The sequence below is a fragment of the Symphodus melops genome (assembly GCF_947650265.1).
Source record: "Symphodus melops genome assembly, chromosome: 20".
Classification (NCBI taxonomy): Eukaryota; Metazoa; Chordata; class Actinopteri; order Labriformes; family Labridae; genus Symphodus; species Symphodus melops.
The window spans coordinates 5,334,700-5,357,566 of NC_136710.1; the positions used below are offsets into that span (position 1 = coordinate 5,334,700).

At 42.7% G+C, this 22,867-nt stretch overlaps 1 protein-coding gene and 2 long non-coding RNA genes across 4 annotated transcripts; 2 read left to right on the forward strand and 1 right to left on the reverse strand.

Annotated features, from left to right (window-relative positions):
* Window positions 1-337: 337 nt before the first annotated feature.
* Window positions 338-16,571, forward strand: m1ap (meiosis 1 associated protein). Of its 2 annotated transcripts, none has more exons than XM_079370861.1 (13): window positions 338-550; window positions 2,920-3,183; window positions 3,280-3,474; window positions 5,556-5,727; window positions 11,333-11,488; window positions 11,695-11,854; window positions 12,428-12,569; window positions 13,083-13,146; window positions 13,274-13,416; window positions 13,642-13,757; window positions 13,895-13,976; window positions 14,742-14,943; window positions 15,919-16,571. In XM_079370861.1, exons 2-13 carry the CDS (start codon window positions 2,926-2,928, stop codon window positions 16,014-16,016), a joined length of 1,788 nt encoding a protein of 595 aa, XP_079226987.1. In that variant the 5' UTR covers window positions 338-550; window positions 2,920-2,925; the 3' UTR covers window positions 16,017-16,571. The 2 variants fall into 2 exon arrangements, with proteins under 2 accessions (XP_079226987.1, XP_079226988.1); XM_079370862.1 differs by having other exon boundaries at window positions 3,283-3,474.
* On the reverse strand, window positions 10,559-11,397 carry LOC306841159. The gene is made up of 2 exons (XR_013781438.1): window positions 11,306-11,397; window positions 10,559-10,939 (listed from the first exon to the last, which is right to left on the reverse strand). It is a non-coding gene; the product is annotated as an uncharacterized lncRNA (long non-coding RNA).
* An 806-nt stretch (window positions 16,572-17,377) lies between the features above and the next one.
* Window positions 17,378-19,101, forward strand: LOC306841113. Its single transcript, XR_013781433.1, has 2 exons — window positions 17,378-18,942; window positions 19,010-19,101. It is a non-coding gene; the product is annotated as an uncharacterized lncRNA (long non-coding RNA).
* The last annotated feature ends 3,766 nt before the right edge of the window (window positions 19,102-22,867 follow it).

Consider the following 22,867-nt stretch of genomic DNA (forward strand, 5'->3'; position numbering starts at 1 on the left):
ATTGATTCATGATAAATGACTGCGAACTGCAGATGTTTCCACAGTTTTAGACATAATATAGAGAACTTTTAATAAGCAAAATTTTAAGTTTTCTTTTTTTTTCTTGAAGATTTTTACTGTTGATTATTATTGTAACTTTTGAATGATTGATTATTATGATCGATTAATATTAGTATCATATTCTGTGTTATTATATGCTTTGACAGTATTGTCACATTCATGCCAATAAAGCTTTCTGAATTGAACTAAAACTGGATAAATAGAGAGATACATTTAGCAGTTTATGTCCCTAAAAAATCTGTCAATGTTGAGTGGTTCATCTCAACCATAGACAATCTTTGATGACTGGTCCTCGCGGGCCAAAGAAGTAGAAGTTGCTCGCGCCCATAGACGTAGTAAAAATTACGCTCGCGACTTTTTTTTGTTTCGGTAAACGTTACCGTTAGCTAACAAGAAAGCCTCATTAAGGTTTGTTACTGAGCTTGTTTAATGCTTCAAGGAAAGTTCCAGAGTGAATTATTCTAACACGAAGGAAATACAACTAGCTAAGGTCAGTGTTGCCTAAAGGTTGGTTGTGATTAAATTTAAGCTAAAAAACTAAAATTGATTATCATATAAGAGAGATTATTTAATTCGCCTTTTTGTGGCTGGTGATAACCTTTTCTCCACTCCAACATATTATAATGTTATTATCAATGATCTAATTAGTAATAGCTTCCTCCAGACCGTGCTGTTTATTCAATTTGTGCTGTCTTGCAGGGGTTTTTTTTTTGCCTTGGATGAATGCTCAGAGATAATTATCTTAGCCTCACATTACAGTAGGCAACACATGATATTTTTGTTGTCACTAATCACCAAGTGTATCCTGTTTTGGGGGGGCATTTTATCTATGTGCTGCATTTCAGCAAACTATTCAGCAAATAAATTCAGGTAAAACCATCACAACATGGCTAACAGCATCGTTTTGAGGTATTGGTCTCGTCTCAGTGGACACGTTTACACATACTGTGGTTTATAAGATTACAGAAGATCAAAGTTGTGCAGGAAAAAAGATGAGTGATCTTGTAGGTGAGGAAGTCCAGATTTAGGTCAGAATAGGAGAAGTGAGTTAGATACAGACGAGAAGGGCAGAAGATCAAACAGCACATGTTTTTTGCACTCTATGCCATTTATTATTACTTATTTAAAAAAAAAACCTCTGTAAGAAAATCTGAACAGAGCAGGGTTTTCAGGAGAGCGGATTTAAGAGCTGAAATGATCGGAAATATTCCCCGCTCAGTCTTTTCATGGATGGGATTAGTTCTGTCAATGGCTTTACTCTGGAAAAAGCTTCAGGCACTTTCTATAAGACATGATTTTATTTCTGCCTCCTTTTTTATTTTAAATCTGATATGATGCTGTTGACGCCTCCTCTTTCGTTGATAGTTGGAATCAGGAGGGCTTAATTTAACTGCTATGTGTCTATGTGTTTAAACCCGGCCTGTACAGACAAGTGATGTAAGGCAGACCTTTGACAACATCATAACAGGAAATTGTAATATCCCATCCTCGCTGAAATTAAATCATCACTCAGAGAAAGAAGGCAATATGTAGACAAACCCGTCCCTGTAACTTCATAGAATATGTGCACCCAATCCTCAGAAGCAGGCTGATTTAATTTCTCTGTTTCTGGTTATGCTGTTCACAGCTCAGAGAAAAGAAGGCTCCCTGTAGGAAAGTCGTACAGCCAAGAATAAATACAACAAAAATAGTAATGTATAGGAATAAAGTCTGAGGTCTAAGAGATCTGAGATATTGTGCTTCAGCCTTCAGGATGCGTGTATTAAGTTCATAAAAGAAGAAGTAGATATCAGGGCATCTTTATCATTTGTTGTGAAAAGCAGATCTTAAAAGTTATCAATATGTCTGATTACCTGATCATCAAGCGTTCAGTCCATTATCCTTATATGTGTATATGCTGGTTTTTCCGCCCTGATTTGGTCCTCAAAGCAACCTCAATGATATAACAAACACAACAGCTTCGATCACAGTTTTGTGGAAGCGAATTGATTTGTTGCATTTAAATTTTTCATTCACTTGTCAACACTCCTACAGTTTCGACCATCTGTCCTCATCCTCTGCGGTGAGGACATGAAAGGGTTAATTGCGGGTTGCTAAATAAAGAGGTACGGGCACGAAAAGACAGAAGTACTGATATGAAAGGGTTTCAGCGCGATTGACTCGTCGAAGCGTAAAAACGTCCACATCCCTTCTTGCACGACTGACTCGTACAGAACATCTGTACACATCAGAGACTCTTTACGTCGTTAGAATCATTAAAGATGAACTTTTTGACTTGAGTGAGGATCCATCCAACGTGTCTATAAAAAGACATGAATATAAACAAGTTGAAACTTGACTATGTAACTGACAGAAAATCAATGTGCACCCATCATTTAAAAGCTGAATAAACTGAACCCAGCTTCTGATGTGTGTTCACTTCTTGGTTTTATTCTTTTCTTCCTGCAGGCAGTAGCAGTGGCCAGAGGTTTTGTGTTCATTGGTTGTGAGCGCTGCATATATGTTTCTTTTCTGCATTTTTTTTATTTATTTTTTTACTTCCTGCTTCTGTAATGAGCCGTTTAACCCCACAGGAATCATTCGTTTCTGTTTCGGGGTAACGTCTTGTCCTTGCATCACAGCACTTGAGTTTCTGAGCGTGGAGTTTTTGATTGCAGCTCACCGCTCTCAGTGACTCACCAAGCTGCAGTGTCCTTAATCATAGTTTAAAGTTCAGACAGCTTTAAATGATCAATGACAGGTCAACACGTTGTGTTCATTCACCACATATTGAAAACATATTTTGCATACTCTGGTATTTACATTTACACAGATTCATTTTTAACCTTTCTCCATCATCTTTGTACTCTGTTATTTTAGGCGTCCATGGACAACAGGAAGAGGCAGTTAGGTTCCTCCAACTCTGCTTACATGGGTTACTGGTCCTCTTTGTTTCTACGGCAACCAGCCCGGGTTCTGATTGTTGACGCGCTGCCACCCTGGTGGTCAGAGACACGTGCGGTCCTCTGTGATGCCCTGGACAACTTCCTGTCCCTGGCTTGTAGTCTGGATGGACCCTGTAGGATTCCACTGCTCAGCTTGTATGCCATCAGCAGGCAGCAGGAGTGTCTGCTGCCGTTTGTGGTAAATAAACAAATACAAAATCTCCCGTTGTTCTTTTCTGTCACTCGAATTATTTCTCACTTCTTCACTTTTTTTTTTGCCTCTGTTTTTTTGCAGCAGGTCCGTGGCAACATAGCCCGGCTGCGTTCCTGTGTCGAGGAGCTGAGATCTATTCCGGGTGACGGTTGCATCAGAGGAGCAGCCAAAGCCGGCGAGCTGCTCCGTCAGGCCGTTCTGGACAGTCTTCAACAGTTTAAACAGTACATCAGACACACAGCTAATGGCACCAATGCTAACAACGTATCTTTGGAGGTAAGCAAAGTTCACCAATCGTGGGTGTTTGTGTATTTTCTTAGAAAAGAAGCCTCCCTTAGGCCTGATGTGTAAGAGCTCTCTAACTGTCCGTTTAAAACGGGAAACTCTTGACATCTTTTATCAGACAGTCTTCCTACAACCGTCTCATGTTCATTTCAAATGAGCTCTATTCATTGGCCGCTGAGCCATCTGTCGACTAAGAGTTGTAAAAGTGACACGAGTAAAGCTTCAGTAGAGTTTCCAATCAGCTATCATCACAGTGAAGTGGAAAATCCATTGAGTTAGAATTTGAACCACTTCACTTTCTGAGTTGCATCCACATTTGTACGGTCGGCGTTTAAACGCTTCAAAGCCCGTCCATGTCCAATTTCACAACTGTGCTCGGCCTTATTATGATTCAAGTGGATGGAATTCATTAGATCAGTGAAATGCTTTAGCTTTTCATTTGATGGTGACATTTGTCAGAACTTTTAATGCTAATTATGTTTCACAGTTCAAAGCCAGATTTGGGCTGGGACCCCCCTCCATGTTCCAGGCTCAGCGTAGGACACAAATACAACAATTTAGATGTCAGCCATGACAGTTCAGGGGAACAGGAGAATTAGCTGATATTTAAGAAAGCAGACTCTGCTCTTCCTGTTAAATGTGAACCTCTCCCCTCTGGTACAAGGCTCTGGGTTATTAATGAGGATTTCTGAAATCCAACCAGAATATTATTAAGAAGCTCTGGACAGATGATTACACTAAGACCCACTGTTTCCGACAGCAGCAGATATGAATAGCACTGTTAGGAGAAAGAGACACTAAGCAGACACATGGCCCTGTGTGTGTGTGTGTGTGTGTGTGTGTGTGTGTTTGTGTGCTGCTGATAGACTTACATAATGCCTTTTCTTTTTCCATGTGTTTGTGTCTCCTTTCATGATTTGCATCAGGCCTCAAGAGCAGATTCTGCTTTTGGCCGAACAGCAGGAAGCAGAGACATAAATAGTCTCCTTATAATCATCATCTACTTACTTTTAATATTCTCAACACCAGCCTAACATTATATGATCTCTTCTCCCATATTACACATAAGTAAATGCCCCAGAAAAAAACACTAACTGAACATCCTCACAACATTGTTTATTCTGCTTCTAGTGTTTCAATAAAGTAATGGATTTTCGGCTATTGTGTTCTGTTGTGTTGATCTATTGCCAGTGTGTGTTTAGAGAGGCCTTTTAGCACGTGTGTCATGTTAAAGGCTTGGACCACCTCCAGACACAGTGAGAGTCCCAAGTCTCCAGTAACATCGCAGGATGAAAAGTTTGAGAAACCCAGCCCTGGCGGGAAGTTCTGGCATTTTTTTTTTTTTCACAGACAAATAAAGTTAGTGTGTAAGTGTAGATGTTATTCTTATCTGTATGTGTGGACGTTTGCCTTACTGGCAGCAGGACAGTCCAGTTCTCAGCTCATGTGTCTCTTTTCTTGGATTTTTTGGATTTAGGGTTCGTCCTGTCCTCGAGGTCAAACAGAACCACAACAGTCAGATCCAAAGAATGCTTTGCTGTGGGGATGTTGTGGTCGGTTATTCTGATGATATGACATCTTGAAACACAAACTTCTTCCCTCATAACACCGCCTGCAACTATTCCCTTTGGAAAATAGTTGTGGTGAGGAACAGCGATGTGGCTTTTAAGCAGTATAATCAAAACAAATTGTTGTTAAAGGGGTGTTCTCCAATGTGCCCGTCTGTTTTTGTTTCTCTTTTAAGTTTGAAGCGAGGCCTTCATAATTTATGAGGTTTTTCTGATGGAGGAGCAACTGTCAAAGTAAATGCCTTGTGTTCTCAAATAGAAAACGTCATTAGACTGTCACGTTTGGACTTGTGGTCTTCATCAGGGACCTGTTTCATGATGCTGCACTCGTTTTATACCCAAAAAGAAGTGTGAAGAATAAAATGAGTCTCTCACATCTACACTGTCAACACCAGTCACCTGGTGGGGGGGGGGGGGGGGGGGGGGGCGTGCAGGAAAGAGCGATGGGTCCCTTGGTTATTTTTGTACAACATATTTATTTTTCCCTTTTCTCTGTGTTCACAGGTGACCGTGGTGACCAGCCAGTCAGGGCGGGCCGTTGTTCGCCAGTTGGAGATGGGACTCAAAGGCACTGACCTGGTGTCCCTGAAGCGGCTCCTTGTGGTTCAGGTCTACAGTGCAGCAGAATGGGGACAAGAAAACCTCTCACCTGAAACCAAACGCTCTGAGGATGAAGGTAAGATGGGCAAACACAGAACGCTGGATGCGATCACAAAGTGACACAGGAGAAGTTCAGGTGAGGGGTTGCCAATACTAATCATTTGACGTGCTAAGCATGCGCTCGACCACTGAGCTACATCCCCATGTTTCCCTGTGCAAGAAGAAGCAGTGAACAGGTAGACTTACATTGATGTCGATGGAGATAGAACTAAGTCCACCATGTAATATCTCAGAGACTGTTTTAAAGATCACTGGAGATGCTGGGGATTGAACCCAGGACCTCATACATGCGAAGCATGCGCTCTACCACTGAGCTACATCCCCACTTCTTATTCACCCAGATTGGTCTTTGATTAAGACTCAACAATTTCCCTGTACAAGAGGAAAGAGTACAAACAATGACTTATATAGATGGCGATAGAACAAAGACCAATCCAACCTGAACCTTTATCAGGGCAACAGAAGAATGTTTTAAAGATCACTGGAGATGCTGGGGATTGAACCCAGGACCTCATACATGCGAAGCACGCGCTCTACCACTGAGCTACATCCCCACTTCCTGATAATTGTCTGTTCACACTCTTAGTGGGTTTTTCTTCTCCTTACTTGCTTTTCCGCATCTCCACTGCTGCACTTGGATCTCAAAAGATCTATTTCGAGTAGCAAGAATAATGACTCTGAATTTTTTGTCCCTTGAGAGAAGGATTATAGTCCAATGGCCCACGGCCAAATATTGTGAACAGTAAGCCAAGCTGTCATCCTGAATGCTCAGAATAAGCCATATTTCTTCTATTACATTACAGTGATAACGTTAAATTTCATCACTCCCCAAAGGCAACTTCTCTCCAGAGTGAGTTAGAGCCTTGGAGGTTTTTCAAATAAGCTTTTGTGGAGTTAATGTGCATGCAAATGTTTTGGTATTTACTGTGTTCACCAGCGCAGGGAACGCCAGCGTCCCTGCAACCTGAACCACATTCAAACTGAACCGCAGGGCCTTATTTAAATGTGAATTTTGGACATTTTCTTCCGTTAATTAGTTCATCATCTGAGCTGAAAGCGAGTTGAAAAGGTTCTGTTGAGTCTATTTGTCGGAGCTTTGAGTGTAAAATGAATCAATCCGATCATAAAACTCTCCTCCTGTGTAAAAGCCGGATCCACCTTTATCTTTTAAAATAGTAAAATAAAAATTAATTAATTAAATTCAGATATTAACTGAACAAATCAGGAAAAGATTTTCTGATGTGTCTGACTGTTTGTGACCATTAGAGGGAAAAAAATAATAATTTTCCCCGGTTTTCAGCGTCTTTAGTTTTTCATTTATTGTATCAAAAAACTTGCATCAGCAGTGGTACATGTTTAATCTCCCTGAAGTGATTTTTTTTTCCATCTCTGAGAAACTGTTCCTTGCTATTTTCACAGCACCCCTTCGTTTTAATCCCACTTTACTTTAAATATTTAGTTTGTAGATTTTTTCATGTAAAATTTATGAGGCAGTATTGATGCTATTTGTGGCCTTTAGTCTTTTGCAGCAAATGCAAATTAAACTCAACAATTGTTCATAAAACCAGCCCTACATATTTGTGGAATTGGTTTGAGTGTTAAAAAAAAAAAACACTTTCCTTCTCAGCTTCTTTTACAATTCTTTCTTTTGCAGTCGTTCACGCAGGGCCACCGTCTCCCTGTCAGTTTCTTTCTCTTTAAATCAGTTCACAGTCAGCGAGTGCACTGTGGTGGAACAGAGGTGCTCAGGAGGAAACCCAACCCTGTCCTCATGACATTCTCTCCAACACCCAACATCAGCCAGCACAGACAGGAAGCACAGCATCACACACGCTCAGCTTTCATTGGCCGTAATTCAAAAGAGACAAAGCTAATCTGTTTATCCTGTTGAGGCCTTTTTTTTTTTAAATCTGTGTGTATCTTAATATAAGGAAGGATGATTGACAACAATGAAACAACATTTTCAGGATTGCATGTCTTTCATCTTTGCCACACACACACACACACACACACACACGGTTCCAAGGTCAGGCTGTTCACACTTGTGTGTGATGTCGGCAGAGCAGCAGGTGGTCAAACTGAGGCTGGCATCACTCGTCACACCAGATCATGGAGCCTGTTAGTCCCACACAGAGAGATATACTGGTGACTCTGCATCCTGCACAACATTAGGAGCACAAAACAACAAAACAAGAACATATGTGTCTGTCAGTGAGTCACAGTATAGATGTTTTCTGCGTTACTTTTCTCCCCAAGACCACGAGAAAACACACGTTGTAGATGTAAAGTATATCCAGAGAGTCAGATTCATTACTGAGAACGCTGACAGAGGAAATAAGTTCATTGTTTTCGGGTGGGGCCTTTGTGGTTTCAGACTGCAGCTGCAGTTTACAACCAAGAGAGCTGTTTAAGTAATACCTTTTGTTGTTTTCTTGTGGTGGGTGTAGAACAACAGGTGGTTGGTTGAAGTCAGAGTAGAAGTATAGAAAAAGCTAATTGAAGGGCTCCTAAGAGTGGTTCACACCTATTGAACACCCATTGATCATTAGCATGCTAACGATCAAGGAAGACTCCCATCTGGGTCGTGAGCTGAGAGGTTGAGTCGTCTGTCAGTCGTTGGGAGTCACATGTGCCAAGGCGGGGCTTTGGTTTCAGTGGTTGTTTGAGTAACAGGGTGTTTACTCCCACAGAGAAAGACGTCCTCGCATCGCAGGCGGTCTTCACTTCGCTGTAACACCGGATGAAGCACCAGCATCCAAAACAAAAGATATTTGTGCTCGTGTCTTTTCCAGGCCTCTTTATTTGAACCTGAGCATACACAGACTCGCTTATCTGGGCTTTTAAGCTACTAAAGGAAAACAAGCTCATCCATTTCTGTCGTTTCTGAAAGGTTCCTTATCCTTCTGATCTCACAACCCTTCTCCCATCTCCTGTCTGTTGTCGCTTCCAGCTGTTTCTTATGTCAGATTTATCTTAATGTGTCTGTTTGCATGTGGACGTCAGGCTGTTTACAAAAGCATTTTACTATACTTCAAACAGTTTTCTTTGTTGGGGGGAGTCACTTTAAAAGTTGGAGATTGTTGTCATCGTAAGGTATTAAAAAAAAAAAAAAGATCCTATGAATCCTTTTCTTTCTTTTGCAAGCCTTCCTTCCTTCCTTCCCTCCTCTCTCTCTCTCTCCCCTCTGCTGTCTCGTGCTTTCTGCAGAGCTCTTCTCATCATCTGCCCTCTTGTCATTTCAAATCTTCAAAGTCCTCCAGCTGCCATCCTCTCCGAGTCTCTCTGTCCTTCCCTTCCATCTAACCCCCTCCTATTTCAAGATTCTGCTTGAAAGCAGACAGTTGATCTTTTTGCCATCACCTCACTCTTTACACTTCTCGCTTCTATCTGATATTTGTGCTTACTGTAAGGTGATTTATTTAGATCTATAAATAAAGCTCATATACCTAATGAGCCTTCATCAAAGGGTGCCCTCTGCTTGGCCTTCTCTCAAGTATTTATCTCGTCTGTTTGTCCCTCTTCTTGTGCCTGATTCTAAAGACAGATCACAGCCCGCGTCGTTTTTGTCCTTTCAGTGTCCGTCTGCTTTAATTGTTTCCATGACCGCAAAGCTTCATCATAAGTGACTGCCAGGCAATTAGCTCACACAGCCACTGGTGTGTTTGGACCAGAAGATCAATGTCCTATTTGTCATCGTCTCAAACTCCATCAATGAGCCATTCATGGTTAATGCACAGTCAGGCACGCTGGCAGACAAGGACAGAGTGCGTGCTCTCAAATGTGGATGTCAGAGGGAAATTCCACAGACGGATAACTCTGACTTTATCTTAACGTTTAGGATGTGAAGTTGGTGTCACAGGACGCATTAGATTGATATCACAGAGGTTGTATCAGAGCCGTCTCCTCCAGTTCTGCAAAACGTGCTTCTACTTTTCTCCCGCTCACCTCGTCCACGTTCACCAAGCAGGTGAAAAAAAAAAAAAGAAAAATAGCCCAACCGTCTCTGAAAACACTTAAAAGTCACTCCTTAAAAAAAGATGTCTCCGGGGAAATTAAGGCAAAATGAAAGTCAACTCTTTTCCATCTCATCAGTTTGTCCTTTCAAGTGTGTGTGTGTGTGTGTGTGTGTGTGTGTGTGTCTGCGTGCAAAGGTTTTTTGTTCCTAATCTTGTAGAGCTATGGTAAACATGCATCTAACGAAGTGAGCAAAGACTCAGCAGTGGAGGCTTCTGTATCAGTCGTGGGCTCCAGAGTATAAACACATTCTTCACGGAGTCAGATACGGCCGCTGGAGAGGCGCAGACGGCGTTTCATTTCATCATTTCACCGCAGCTCCTCGCCGTCTCGCCGAACACACACGTCGAGGTTAACTACCTTCACCTATCTCTCCCTCAGTCGGTGATACAATGCTTTGTGGAAACCAGTGACACAAACACACACACACACACACACGAGAGACACTTTCCAGTTTTGTTCATGCTGCTGTGAGAAGCAAATCATCTCGTGCTCCTCGTCTCCGTCTATTTTATGCTCTCGCTTATTTTTCTATCTGCACTCGTGTTTCTCTGTCTATCCCCCCTCTCATTCTCCTGCTCGTACCCTCTCCTTCCTCCTTCCACTCAAGTTCCCCAGAGAGGCGTTATCTGAAGGAATGGCGATTGATTTTTCTTCAACCTATTTTCCTCCATCTCCGTATATCTCTTAAAGATTCTCCCCCCCCCCCCCCCATGAATTCAAAGATCCAAAACATTAGCGAATTAACAGCAGCTGTTAAATCCACACTCACATCTAGTCACAAGTATCAAATCTGAAGTTTGTTTGAAACATTTGAGGAGAACTTGAGGCCATTATTTCACTGTCGTCCTTTATTTAGTGTTCCTTCACTCAGGGAGAATCAAACCAATAATAAAACAAAGTCCACAGATGAAGTGTTGTTAAAACTTGATCTCTGGACATGTAACTTTATGGACTTTATCTGACTGTCGTTTATTTAATTGTACGATTTGTCTCCCTGAAAGTTTCTCCCCTCCTCCGTCAGTGCCTCCTGATCCTTTCCTCTCCCCTCAGTCCCATTAGTTATCTCCTGATGGGTCATTAACTATTAAACACCAGAGAGAGGGAAAAGGAGACGCTAAGGGTTGTTCCTACTCTGTGATGATAAATGGACATCGGGGGGATGACAGAGGAAGAGCAGGCGAGAAGGGTGGGGCAGGTCCATCGGGTCTTTTCTGTAATGATAAGTGGGAGTCAGCAGGAAAGAGGAGAGCATCTGCTTCCTGTCAGAGAAGAGGTTTGCATGAAGCTCTCTGAAGCTACCAGAGAAACAGCAGGTTTGAGACTTTAAGGCAGACATTGGATCTCCATCACCTAGTTTACTTTCAAACGTCAGCACTTCAGGGAATCTGCACCCGAAAATATTCAGGTTTTGTTTGTTTGTTCATACAAAGACAGTGAAGCCTGAACAGTTCAAACACTGTTCAGCCACCACACAGTGAAAAGAGATGATTGAAGTTTGCTGCCATCTAGTGGTCATAGACGGGATGAAACGGGGCCTTAAGTGAGGTCGGGCTTTTATTTGAAATTTAAAGGAATACCTAAACGGTTGATGTCTTCCTCCTCAGACTGTCTGGCGTTGGGAACCGAGGTGGACCTGCAGCAGGTGGAGAACAGCGTGCTCGCCATGGAGACCGCGTTGAAAGCGTGGCTGCAGGAGCAGGGCGGAGACAAGGAGCACCTCCACCTCCTGCTGCCCGGTCTACTTGACAATCCCGTTCCAGGTACAAGTTCAGCTGACGAGCACGCCTCGGTGTCTTAGCAGCACGGATGTGAGAGATTTCTGCAGACAGAGACAAAGGGAGTTGAATATTAAATTAAATCCAAGAACATAATTCTCAGAGTGCATTGACATGTTTTTAGCATCATTTAAAAGCAGTTATAGTCAAATTAAATGTGTTTTCCAATCTGTCTGTTTGTCACTGTGTAGTGTGTATCAAGTGTGACATGCAGGAGCGCCTCATCAGCCCAGCACTTATCCCCACGAGCTCCAACTTGGAGGTGAAGACAGAAAGCCTCCGGGACTTCCTGCCAATTGCAAAGGGATCAGCCAATCAGAGTCAACCACCACAGAAACTTCAAGCTTTAAAGTAAGAGACGGGGAAAATAATCAGACGAGTTCAAAGTCTTTCCTGCTGTTTGCATGTGTTTGTACTGGGGAGGATGAGTTCAGGGATGGTTGGTCATCACCTCCAGACTGGAACAAATGGCTGTGTTGTTCAACAGCTGAAAGTCCAAACATATAAACAGAGCAGCACACAGAACAAGCTCTGATACAGTTTCTTCCCGTGCACCTGATTTGAATGAGTTTTACATCTTCCACAGCAGGATGTCGTGTGAGCCTGTGAGTCAGAGGAGAGTTTTGCATACCGGTCAGTGCAGAAGTAATGGTTTCACTGAAGCGACATTTAAATGAAGCTAGAGGACAGACACAGGGATGATGTCATTCTTTGTCTCTCTGCTCATGAAGATTTACTCGAATTAAACCAGTTTGGAGGAGTTTCAAAACGGTGAAACGTGACTTCCTTGACCTTCAAAGTCTGACCGCACCGTGTAATGCTCTTAAACAGAAGCTGTGGAGAATCAGTGGCCATCGCGCCCGCATGGTAATAAATGTGAGTGTGTGTGTGTGTGTGTGTGTGTGTGTGTGTGTGTGTCTGCAGGACCCTGCGTGCAGATGGACTGTGTGAAAGTGTGCTGTATGGCTTGCCGCTGGTTATCCGCCCCACCACCTGCTGGCAGCTGGACTGGGATGAAATGGAGACCAATCACAACCTGTTCCACGCTCTTTGCCACACACTCCAGGTGTGTTGTTGTGTCACCTCTTCCAAGGTTCGGTGTTGAAAAATGAAGACAACGTGCACGAACAAAATAACATGAGTGTCCCCTTGAGGCTCCGAGAGACCAGACAGGAAGTCACATTCAGAAGTGGGCCTTCTTTTAAGATGAGCATTAAGGTCACCAATAACACTTCTATACTGAGAAAGACTCTTATACATGTTCATTCATTAGGAGTACCTCGGGGCCCTGATGGTACAGACTTTAAGTTTCTTGGTGAAAAGTCACCACCACACTTTACCACTCAGAACAAGGTCACATTTTGCTCCTCTGCATGTGTGTTGTTGTTGTTGTTGTTGTTGTTGTATGCTCATGGTGAAATCCCCTGAGAATCAGACCTTGGGATGCTGCAGATCCCTTTGATGTGTAACTAATGACTCAAGCAGCCTACTTTGTTACACCCCCCCCCCTTAGTCTGCCTGGGTGTAATTCAAATGGATGAAATTGTTTGATGTCAGATTTTTGGTTTCCCTATTTCAGAGTCGTGACTTGTTCCTGCTGCTGCAGGTGGAGCCCACGCAGAGGTCAACATCTGGAGGCACAGGTCATCATGTGTTTGGTTACCAGTGTGTGTGTGTGTGTGTGTGTGTGTGTAGAAGAGAGTCATGCAGTGGATGTGTCAGTCCATCGCTGGTACATTAATATGCCCTTTGTATGTCTCGACCACACAGGTGTGCATTCCCACTATGTCCTCCAGCCGTCCTCGTCTCTCTCCCTCCTTCTGAAGCCCGTGGCCTGCAGAGACCTGCTGCTGCCCTGCTCACTGCCTCTATCAACTCGGGAACCGACACCTGGCGCTCTGCAGGTTCTGCAGGTCGGGTTCCTTTGATCATCAGAGGAGAACAGAAACAAACGCACGGATCAGAACTCAAAAGCACAACACAATACTTTGAAATCCGCATCGCATGTTCTGACAGGACAAAGAGCCAAGAAGAGATTTGTTCATTGTCTAGTTGCATGTTACGACTGTAGGGACACTTTCAAAGCCCACAGATCAAAGTTCAGAGCTTCACATACGATTGTTTTGTGTTTCTGTCAGGGTTGTCTCAGTCAGCTGGATGAGGAGTTCATGTTTAACCCCCTCTCTCTGAGCAGTAACCTATACCAGCACCTCAAGAGTCGAGGCGTTCTCTCTCAGCCAAGATACCCATACAGGTCGGAGAAGCGACACAAAGATAAATATTTATATGAAAGCTGTTTTGATCCTCTTGCTGTCAGTTAAGATTATTATTAAAAGGTTTTTTAAAACAAGCTGGTATTTGTAAGGACCTGAGCCTGATGCTTGATTCCAGGCTACACCCAGCCGCTTCCCACAGAGATCAGCCTCAGCCACCAGAGGGCGCTAAATCCACAAGTAGAAGACAGCCGCGACAGGTAAGCATTATTTATGACAAGTGCAAAGGGCAGCATGTGCCGCTCACAAATGAACACAGTCATCATGACACGAGCAAAGCCGACAACATTCAAGAAGAAGAAGGAATGTTCTTAAAGAACCTTGTGAGGGTTGTGTGCAGAGACGGAGAACAGTACTGAAGGAACTTCCTCCTCACGCTTAATTCTAAGTCAACCCCGTAGATGGCAGCACTTACCCTACGGCACACGATGCAGAAATCCACTGACACAAGCAGAAACATAACTGTCAATATGATGTGCATTTATTTCAACCAGGAGGGGAAGTGATTCTAACAGACAGACGTTATTAGCAGCGGCTCAACAGGAACATTAGTAGGAGTTCGATTAATCACTTGTTATGACTGTGTGGTGCTCTGGGACACGTTTAGAAGTGACCTTAAAGAATCAGTACAGTTACAATCACTCTAAAGAAGAAGCTTCATTCGAAGTCAAACGAGAGGATCGAGACCTCCACGTGTCTGACTCCAGATATTTACTGTTTGTTTTTCAGGCGGTGTCTCACTTTAACAAGTGGTATCATTTCATCCTTCACTGTCATTTCATGACGTGAACTATCGACCTATAAACTGTGACCTGAGTCTGTGCAGCTGCCGGCACTGTGACCTATCAGGGGGGATTTTACATGCAAATAGTTGATTCCAGCTGATCTTCTGTTGCACGCTCTCTTCTCATTCGCCGCACTGAAACTCGCCTCTGTTTTGACTTTATCTCTCTCGTCTTCTTCAGCCACAGAACCAGGGTCGCCAACAGGGACCAAACTGCAAGGTCAGGGCCACTGTGGCTCCCTTCCCTTCTTCCTCCTCCTCCTCTTCATCATCTCTGGGCCCTCCTCCTGCGAAGGCCTCTCGTCCCTCTCTGAAGCTCTTCAGCAGCAGCAGTGGAAGCCGCAGAGCGCCGGCTCCTACTCGCCAGGACGCGGACGAGAACGGTGACGACTCCATGATAATACAGTAAAAATGCTTCAGTGTGGGTGGATAGCAGCAGGAGAGAGAGAGAGAGAAGGGGCATAGTGACTTGAGTTGAAGTTATTTGGTTGTGTACGCTTGTGCATCCTGACCTGTCACTTCAAAGGGCTGTTTGATGGATCAGTCGGTGAAAACACACAAGCCAACACAGATGAGACCAATTGATCCCCATTGTGAAGTGAGTGAGTCATGATTGAGCTCGTGAAGGGTTTAAGGATGCAAACTGTCACATACTCTGAACACACGCCATTCTTCAGTGCAGTCGGGGGGGGGGACATCTTTTCTCCATTATTGAATTCAGCTCAATATTTTTTTTTTTTCTCACCACACAAGCACTCTGAGCCGGGGCTAAATTTAAACGACCTCTTTTGTGTGTGTGTGTGTGAGAGGAAAGTTAAACTAACTCCCCTCTGAAGACGCTGAAGCTGCACCATGAAGAATGAAAACACAGAGAGAGAGAGAGAAAGAGCAGAAGAATCAGAGCCGAGAAGAGTGAAACATGGAGGAAAGGAAGGTGAAGAGTCAAACATGGAGACAATAGAAAAGATAAGGTGGAAGGTGTGGAAGATCAGCGGGAGATTAAAGCATCGTCTGAATGTTACAGCCTGCCCACATACACATTTCAACCCAGAAAGAGATCAGTCAGTTGTTGCTCACTCTGATGCAGATGTGTAAACCAGACGAGTGCACATTAATAGACTTGTCATATAGCTGTGTATCTCACATTCCATTTTGGTTTTGCCCTTAAGCCTCGCTCTGAACACAGCTCCACTGTTTTAATGAGACACAGAATCAAGCAGCAGACAGAGGGGCCTCTCTGCTCGCCCTCACAGCTCGCGCTCTCTCTCTCTCTCTCTCTCTCTGAGGGTGGAAGTAAATGTGAGGCGAGTGTTGACAAAAACACAACAAAAAATAATTGGGGTTTTTTTTTGGTTTAGAGGGAAGACCAGTTCCTGTGAAACAGAAGGGCAGCGAGCTCATTCTTGAATCACACGCAGACTCTCGTTTGACATCCATCAGAAGTGTTATTCATTGATTCCAGTGAAGGAGCTTTGTCAGCCACACGCACAGGAAGGCTTAATCAGCCTCCCGCCATTCCACCCCCTTATTGAACCTTGTAACGTCAGGGATTACCCGCTACAGGGTCGCCAGTGACATGACGACGTTGTGATGTCACGAGGACTTCCGCATTCACAAATTACATCCACAACGACCCTTTTGTCTCTCGAGGGAATCTGACGAGACCTCAGAAACTCACCGCTGACATTTGATCCACTTCTCTCCGGCTCACGCTGTCCCTTCCCTTCCTGTCTCTCCCACTCAATACTTTCTTTTTTAAATTTTCACACAAGAAGTCTATTCCATGAATTTGCATAAAGTAAACAACATCATCGCCCCCCCGCCCTTAAAAGAGCTCAAGGCTAAAGCCAAACTTCCTGTCTAGGCCAGAGTACATTTACCAGCCTCCTCTTTGAATGTCACAACTGTTAGAGATGAATGGGTGTGTGTCCCTGCTGTTTGCATGTTAGAGAATGTTTGACCCATAACTGGTCCCTTTAAATAAAGTTCTTTATTCTTTTTTTTTTTTTTTCTTTTACACCCCAGTCTCATCTTCATGCCTTAGTTTAAACACACGTGTCTTAGTTCAGCTGTCATGTCGTATAAGAGTTTCGATCTGAACTCAAAAGTCGACATGGGTCATTTGTTCACTCTGTAAGTTCACACGATCTGTTTGTATTTTAGCTGTTGTGTTAGGATTTACTGTATGAGCCTGACCTGTTAATAAAGGAGCTCGTGGTCGCTTTGGGTGTGATCAGGAGGTCAGTGGTTCAGTGTGATACGCTGTAAACACAAGCAAGACACACAAGGAATGAAGCTGTTGATCCTGTTGGTGGTTTGTTGGAGGTGGGGACAAAACAATTAACACACACAGGGATGGATGCAAAAAAAACCAAACAGAAAATCAAACCTGATAAAAATGATGATGAATAGAAAAAACAGACTCACTGTCTGAGTATATACATACATATGTATGTGTGTATATATATATATATATATATATAAATATACACACACACACATATATATATATATATACCCAAACAAACGGGTAGTAACCAGTCGAATATTTACCAAGAACATATACACTTTAAAATTTCAGGGTATAGTTCAAATAAACTATAGTTACGGGTACATAGAGTAGGTTTAACAATCAACATGTTGTATTCATTCAGATGGTTCATTGGTGGTATGTTCCTTTAACATTAAAGAGACCATCATTAACCTCGACTCTTTGCCAAAGATCCTCTGAGGTGAAGAGAGAAACTGCACCAACCAATCCGATCCGATCCGTGACTCTGTATGCCAAAGGAAAGCACAGTCGGTTAGCGTAGCACCTATAAACCTCTGTCTTACAGAGCACGCTTGATGGATGAGTGTAGACAGTGATCATGAAGTGGAGTAGACATAATCTGTCTCCTACTGAGTAGGTTTTGATTGGTATTTCCCTGAGGGCGGTGAGGTGACCTTTGTCTCATTTTGTAGACAGTGAATAGCCTACATGTTTTTTTGTACATGGAAGTCACGGCTTCCTGTTTCAAGAAACTGAAAATATTCATATTCAGTCATATTCAAAAAGAAGTCAATTCAGAAAGCATTTCACATTTTTTCCATTCTGATCTGAACATGATCAGCCGTTTAAGTCTGTCTGGCTAAAAGTGGTAGAATTAGCATGTCTGCTTTTTTATTCGAGTCTATATCTGAATCAAGCTAATATTAGTGCTGCTTCCTGCTTCATGCTCATTGTACTGTTTTTTTTTTGTTGCAATAGGAAGAGGAGAAAAAAAAAGTCTTGCAAACAGTATGTTTCCTGGAATTGTCCGTATTGGCCAGAACTGCAGCACAGGACTCAAAAGGGCATTTAGCATCAGAGGAGGAACTCAAAATAATACTGACAATTCACATACAGGCAGAGACTGATCAACTCTCAGAAATGAGTGAGAACAGAAAGAGGAAGTGCACGTTGCTGAGGAGGAAGTGAGGAGGTGAAGTTCAGAGGCCACAGGACCTGAAGTGCAATCCGCCTGACAGAAATACAGTCTGTACACCTACGCAGGTCGAGAAACTTTTGCTTAGTCTGGAAATCCAACACAAGGATTCACAATGAAACTGGCCCAAATGACTAATGCAGCTTTCAAACCGATTCAAAGAGACATGGCATACTAAAGATAGCCATAGAAAATACTTTATGGGCTTTTTTTTAAATGTAGGGTTTGTCCCCTTTACTAAACTGGGCAATAAATGAATAAGAAATTGTACATTTTAATAAATTAATGTCTTCATTCATAACAAATGTTATCTCAAGACACTTTACAACAGAGCAGGTAAAAGACCTTAACATTAGTCATGTCATGGCTATAACATCATGAGGTTAAAGGCAAGAGGAAATCGGACAGTTTCAGGTGTGTCTGAATGCAGAACACACAAATTCCTCATTTGGTGTGAAAAAGAGAAACTGATTTTTATATTGTGTGCGTACTGTTTGCACTCTGATTTTAAATAGAATGTGGTCATGAAGCTGCAACACGGAGAGGTTTATATTTAGAAGTGCACCTGACAGACCTGAGGTCTGTCACCAGTGCGGTCTTCTTATACGCATATAACTTTGTGAAAGAAATATTGCCGTAGTTGATTTAGAGGTGAACAACCATTGGCAGGTGTTGACCAGGCAACGATCTCTGGGTGTTGAAAAATATGATGTAGGAAGTGTGCAAAGCTGCACCTTGAGTGTCCACTTGAGGCTGGCAGGAAAAGCCTTGATGATTCAAAAACTGAATGTGGTATCAATATGACGTCTTCATTGGTACAAACTGCAGAATCTTTTTTTATAATGCATCTATTTGGGTTATATTTAGGTGAGGTAATGCATAATTAGGGGCTTGGCTGATCTGACTGACAGGCCGGTGCTGTTTGCCTGTAGCTAGTTGCCAGAACACCATCGCTGGGCTTCAAAAACTGCGCTACACACAGAAACCAACAGGTGTCGTCGCTGAGACAAAATCCAAGTTTCATATACTATATCGCTGGGAATAAAGTAAAAAAATGTTTTGGCTGAAAAAAAATTCTGCATGCCCAACCCACATGGTGTGCATTATATAGTGCTTTAACAGTAGCCCACTACGTCCAAAGTGCGGCTGCCAGATAGGCAGCTGCACACACCTATAAATCAGAATGACTATTAGAGATCTTTCAGCTCACAGAACCAATTGCCTAAACTTCAGCATCAGTGACAGAAGCAAAAAAAATATCAGGTTGGTCAGAACAGATTAATTCACTGTCAACAAGCACCGCTGTTTTCTCCTACTAATTTACATTGGTCTCAAAAAGGCCCTTAAGAATATGGTCAAACCTTCTCGGTCTCAATAATTTCAAAAAGGGTTTTACGAAGCTTATTTAAGAAATACTTGTCCACATAGGACGTGTAAGTGCTCGAACAGCAGCCTTGTGTTTAGCATCTGCAGCATGGCGTGCTAACACTTTCTTGCCATTGCCGCCATAAGGGATTTTTTTTTAATGGCAAATCACGCACGTGACAAAGTCATCTTTTTGCACCATGTGCGAAACGGCTTTCCATCCTCCCCCGCTTCGTCTAACGTAGCCCATCTCCATTTGTTTTTTATCGTCCTGTCGATTTGGCCAGTGTCAGCAACCTCTTCAGCAAACGACGACTCCATGCTGTCATTAGGCTCAGTCAAGTTAGCTGGGAAAGTTTTACGAACTACACGTGTTGAATCCAAATCAAAACGATAAACGCCCCACAATACCGAAACGTCTACCGCGACGTTACACATTCAACAGCTTAGCCTGCTACTACTGCCTACTAGGCTACTGCAGAACGACAAAATGTCAACATGAAAAGAAAGACATTGTTTTAACTTAGCGTACAAACTGATCTTTATCAATAGCCCAACCATATCCATATCAGGTCTGTATCCACACAGCTACTGCTTTTGAGTTAGGCCTACCACAGTTATGAATTACTGCCGTATATCACGATGTAAACAACGAAACACTTGACGTTCAACGCGCCGTTCTCACAGGGGCGGACTCTGTTTCTGATTGGTTGCTCAAGAGGAAAGGAGCTCCATTGGTTTGTTCAGCCGTAGACTGAGTGACTGCTGATAGAGGGCGCTAGACACGCACGGAGACCAGGCACGTGGATTCACGCTGCAAACGAAAGCTTACGAATTTCGGCCGTCTGTACAGTCACACCAGTCTGTGAGATTTTGTTTCCGTCTCATGATTTTAATTTGACTGAATTCCGTCATGTAGACAGAAAATGTTAATCCCTGTGTGACGTCAACATGGTTATGACAGTACAACATTAAGAAGTCATTTAATGGGGTCAATATGGTAAATGAGGTTACCATGGTAACCGAGACTGTGTTTACATGAAAGCTGCAACTTAATCGTATTTTAGGTAGGTAGGTAATTGCTAAATATGTGTAGCCATGGACCCAGAGAAAAATAAACAAACGTGTTCTACAGCTTGCATCGGGACACTTTTGACGAGGGAAGCTGAAGTAAAGGTTGGTTTCAGTGCCTCTTGTTGGACTGAAACGGTTCTCTTTCTGTCGCCTAACTTTGACCTTTCAGAAAAGGTCACCTTGATGGTAACTAAACCATTTTAATGAGAGAAACGAGAAGAGGGCTACAAGACTGCGACTGACGTGTGTGTGTGTGTGTGTGTGTAATGGCCAGATGTAGAAATGCAGAGGCCTAAAAGATGAAGATAAACATATCAGGTCAAAGATAGCATAATGTGGCTTGATATGTCAGACAGATACAAAGATGCTTATTTAAGCACATGCATATATTTTTTTATGCATTTTTATGTCTCTTTTTGTTTCATATGACTTGTAGCATAACATCAAAGGAGAGGTTCCTAATTCTTTACATTTCCTTAAAAACTCAGAGAAGTTTATCTGAAACTGTGAAGTACTGAGGCTATGCAAACCTCGAATTAACCACACTGGAGTGCAAAAAAAAAAGATGTTGTGGTAGCAGTGGAAAAATATATGAAGACACATAGTCCAACCCTAACATCGCAAACTGAGCAAAGTTGACAGCAGCAGGCCGGTTGGTAACATTCCCACACATGCACACATTCAGCAATGAAGCAGAGAGCGGAGCTGTTCCACAGATGTGTGAAAGGTCAAAGCAGCTGATGAGAGAAATGTGAAAGCGGAAGGAAAAAAGTGACATAGAGAAACGAGAAGCTTTTTTTTTGCAACATGTAAACAAGGGCCAAACCACTTCTATTTTGAAAGGCTGTGCCAAATCAGTTTTTGTTTGTAAAGTTCTATCAAGCCAGTAGTTAATGCAAACAACTACTACCACTTTACTTCAAACTGAAAATCTTCAAAGATCGTATTTGAGCCATTTTCACTCATCTTGGAAAGAGTCTACATAAGCATGGGGAAACTCAACTATGTTAGCATCTTTTCAGCAAAAGACAAGAGGAAAAACTATGCTCATGTTGCTTATTCAGAAGTTTAGGGTCCAGTAACCATGCCTATGCTGTTCCAATTTAGACCATTTAATGTGTTTCTTGTCAGAGTTCCCCAACTTAATGGAGCTGTATTTTAAGGTCACATATCATACTTTTTTTTTAACAAGTTTAAATAAGTCAGAGCTCCTCAAAACCTATCTGTGAAGTGTCTTGTTCTAAATCCACTTCAGCGCTGCTCAAAACAGGCTGTTTCTGTGTCTGTACCTTTAAATATAAATGATGTGTCTGACCACGCCTCTCTAGAACAGGATGTGGCTCGACTTCCTTGCACCTTTCCCAATTGTTCATGCTAGACAGACAGACTCAGGGGGCAGAACAAACACCTAGCTGTGGGAGTGTCACCCACCTGGGGGAGGGGTGACTGCCCTTTGTGATGTCACAAAGGGAACATCTCAAAACAGGCTGTTTGAACACACATTTTCTAAAAAAAAGTGGAGCAGACAAAACAGGGAGAGGATGGAATTTTCTCATAGTTGGGGGGTTTGTAGACTAGGGACACCTATTGTGTTTGAAAAATATGGGTAAGTTCATTTTGCATTATATGTGACCTTTAATGCAAAATCAAAATCAGGATTCCCCGATGCAGAAATGCTTTGTCTGAAAATTGATGAGTAACCATTTTCACATGGGAGTCGTATCAAGCTTCAGCCAGCAGTGGTTAGTCCAAGTCAAAATGAAAAAAAATAAAAATAAAAAAACCCACCATATTTAAAGAGCACAATTACAAACAAGTAGTTAATATGTCACTAAGTCTTTATGACCAGGTTCTAGTCTGCACACAAACACTTGCACACTAACTGTAAATGAGTAAACAGCTATCATTTGAATAAATTCAATGAGGAAGTGTTATACTTTGTAGAAAGAGAGAGTGTGTGTGTGTGTGTGTGTGTGTGTGTGTGTGTTACTTTAACCAAAGAGTTCATCCTGAGTTTAATGAGAAAGACAGAAGTTTGTCCTCACGCTTTTTCTGTCTGTTTTTCTTCCTCCACTCTGAAGGGAGGGTTGATGGTGTAATCAAGTTACTTTTAGAGGGCTTTCCTGTCCAGAAAGTATTATAGCAGCAGGTGGGGAAATAAAGACAGAAGAGACGGGGATAAAGAGGGATGACAGGGATAAAGAGCAGCAGCAGTGGCAGGAACAGTCTGTACCTGATATGCAAGCCAAGCGGACACAGACAGGTTCACCCAGCAACTATTCATCATGTCAGCCTCTTTTCACATCTCTTCTTTTCTTCCTGTTGCTTCTTTTTCGTCACCCTCTGCTCGTTAATACCGCCGGCCGCTTTCTTCAACGTGTCGCGAAGCCGTTGTGACGAC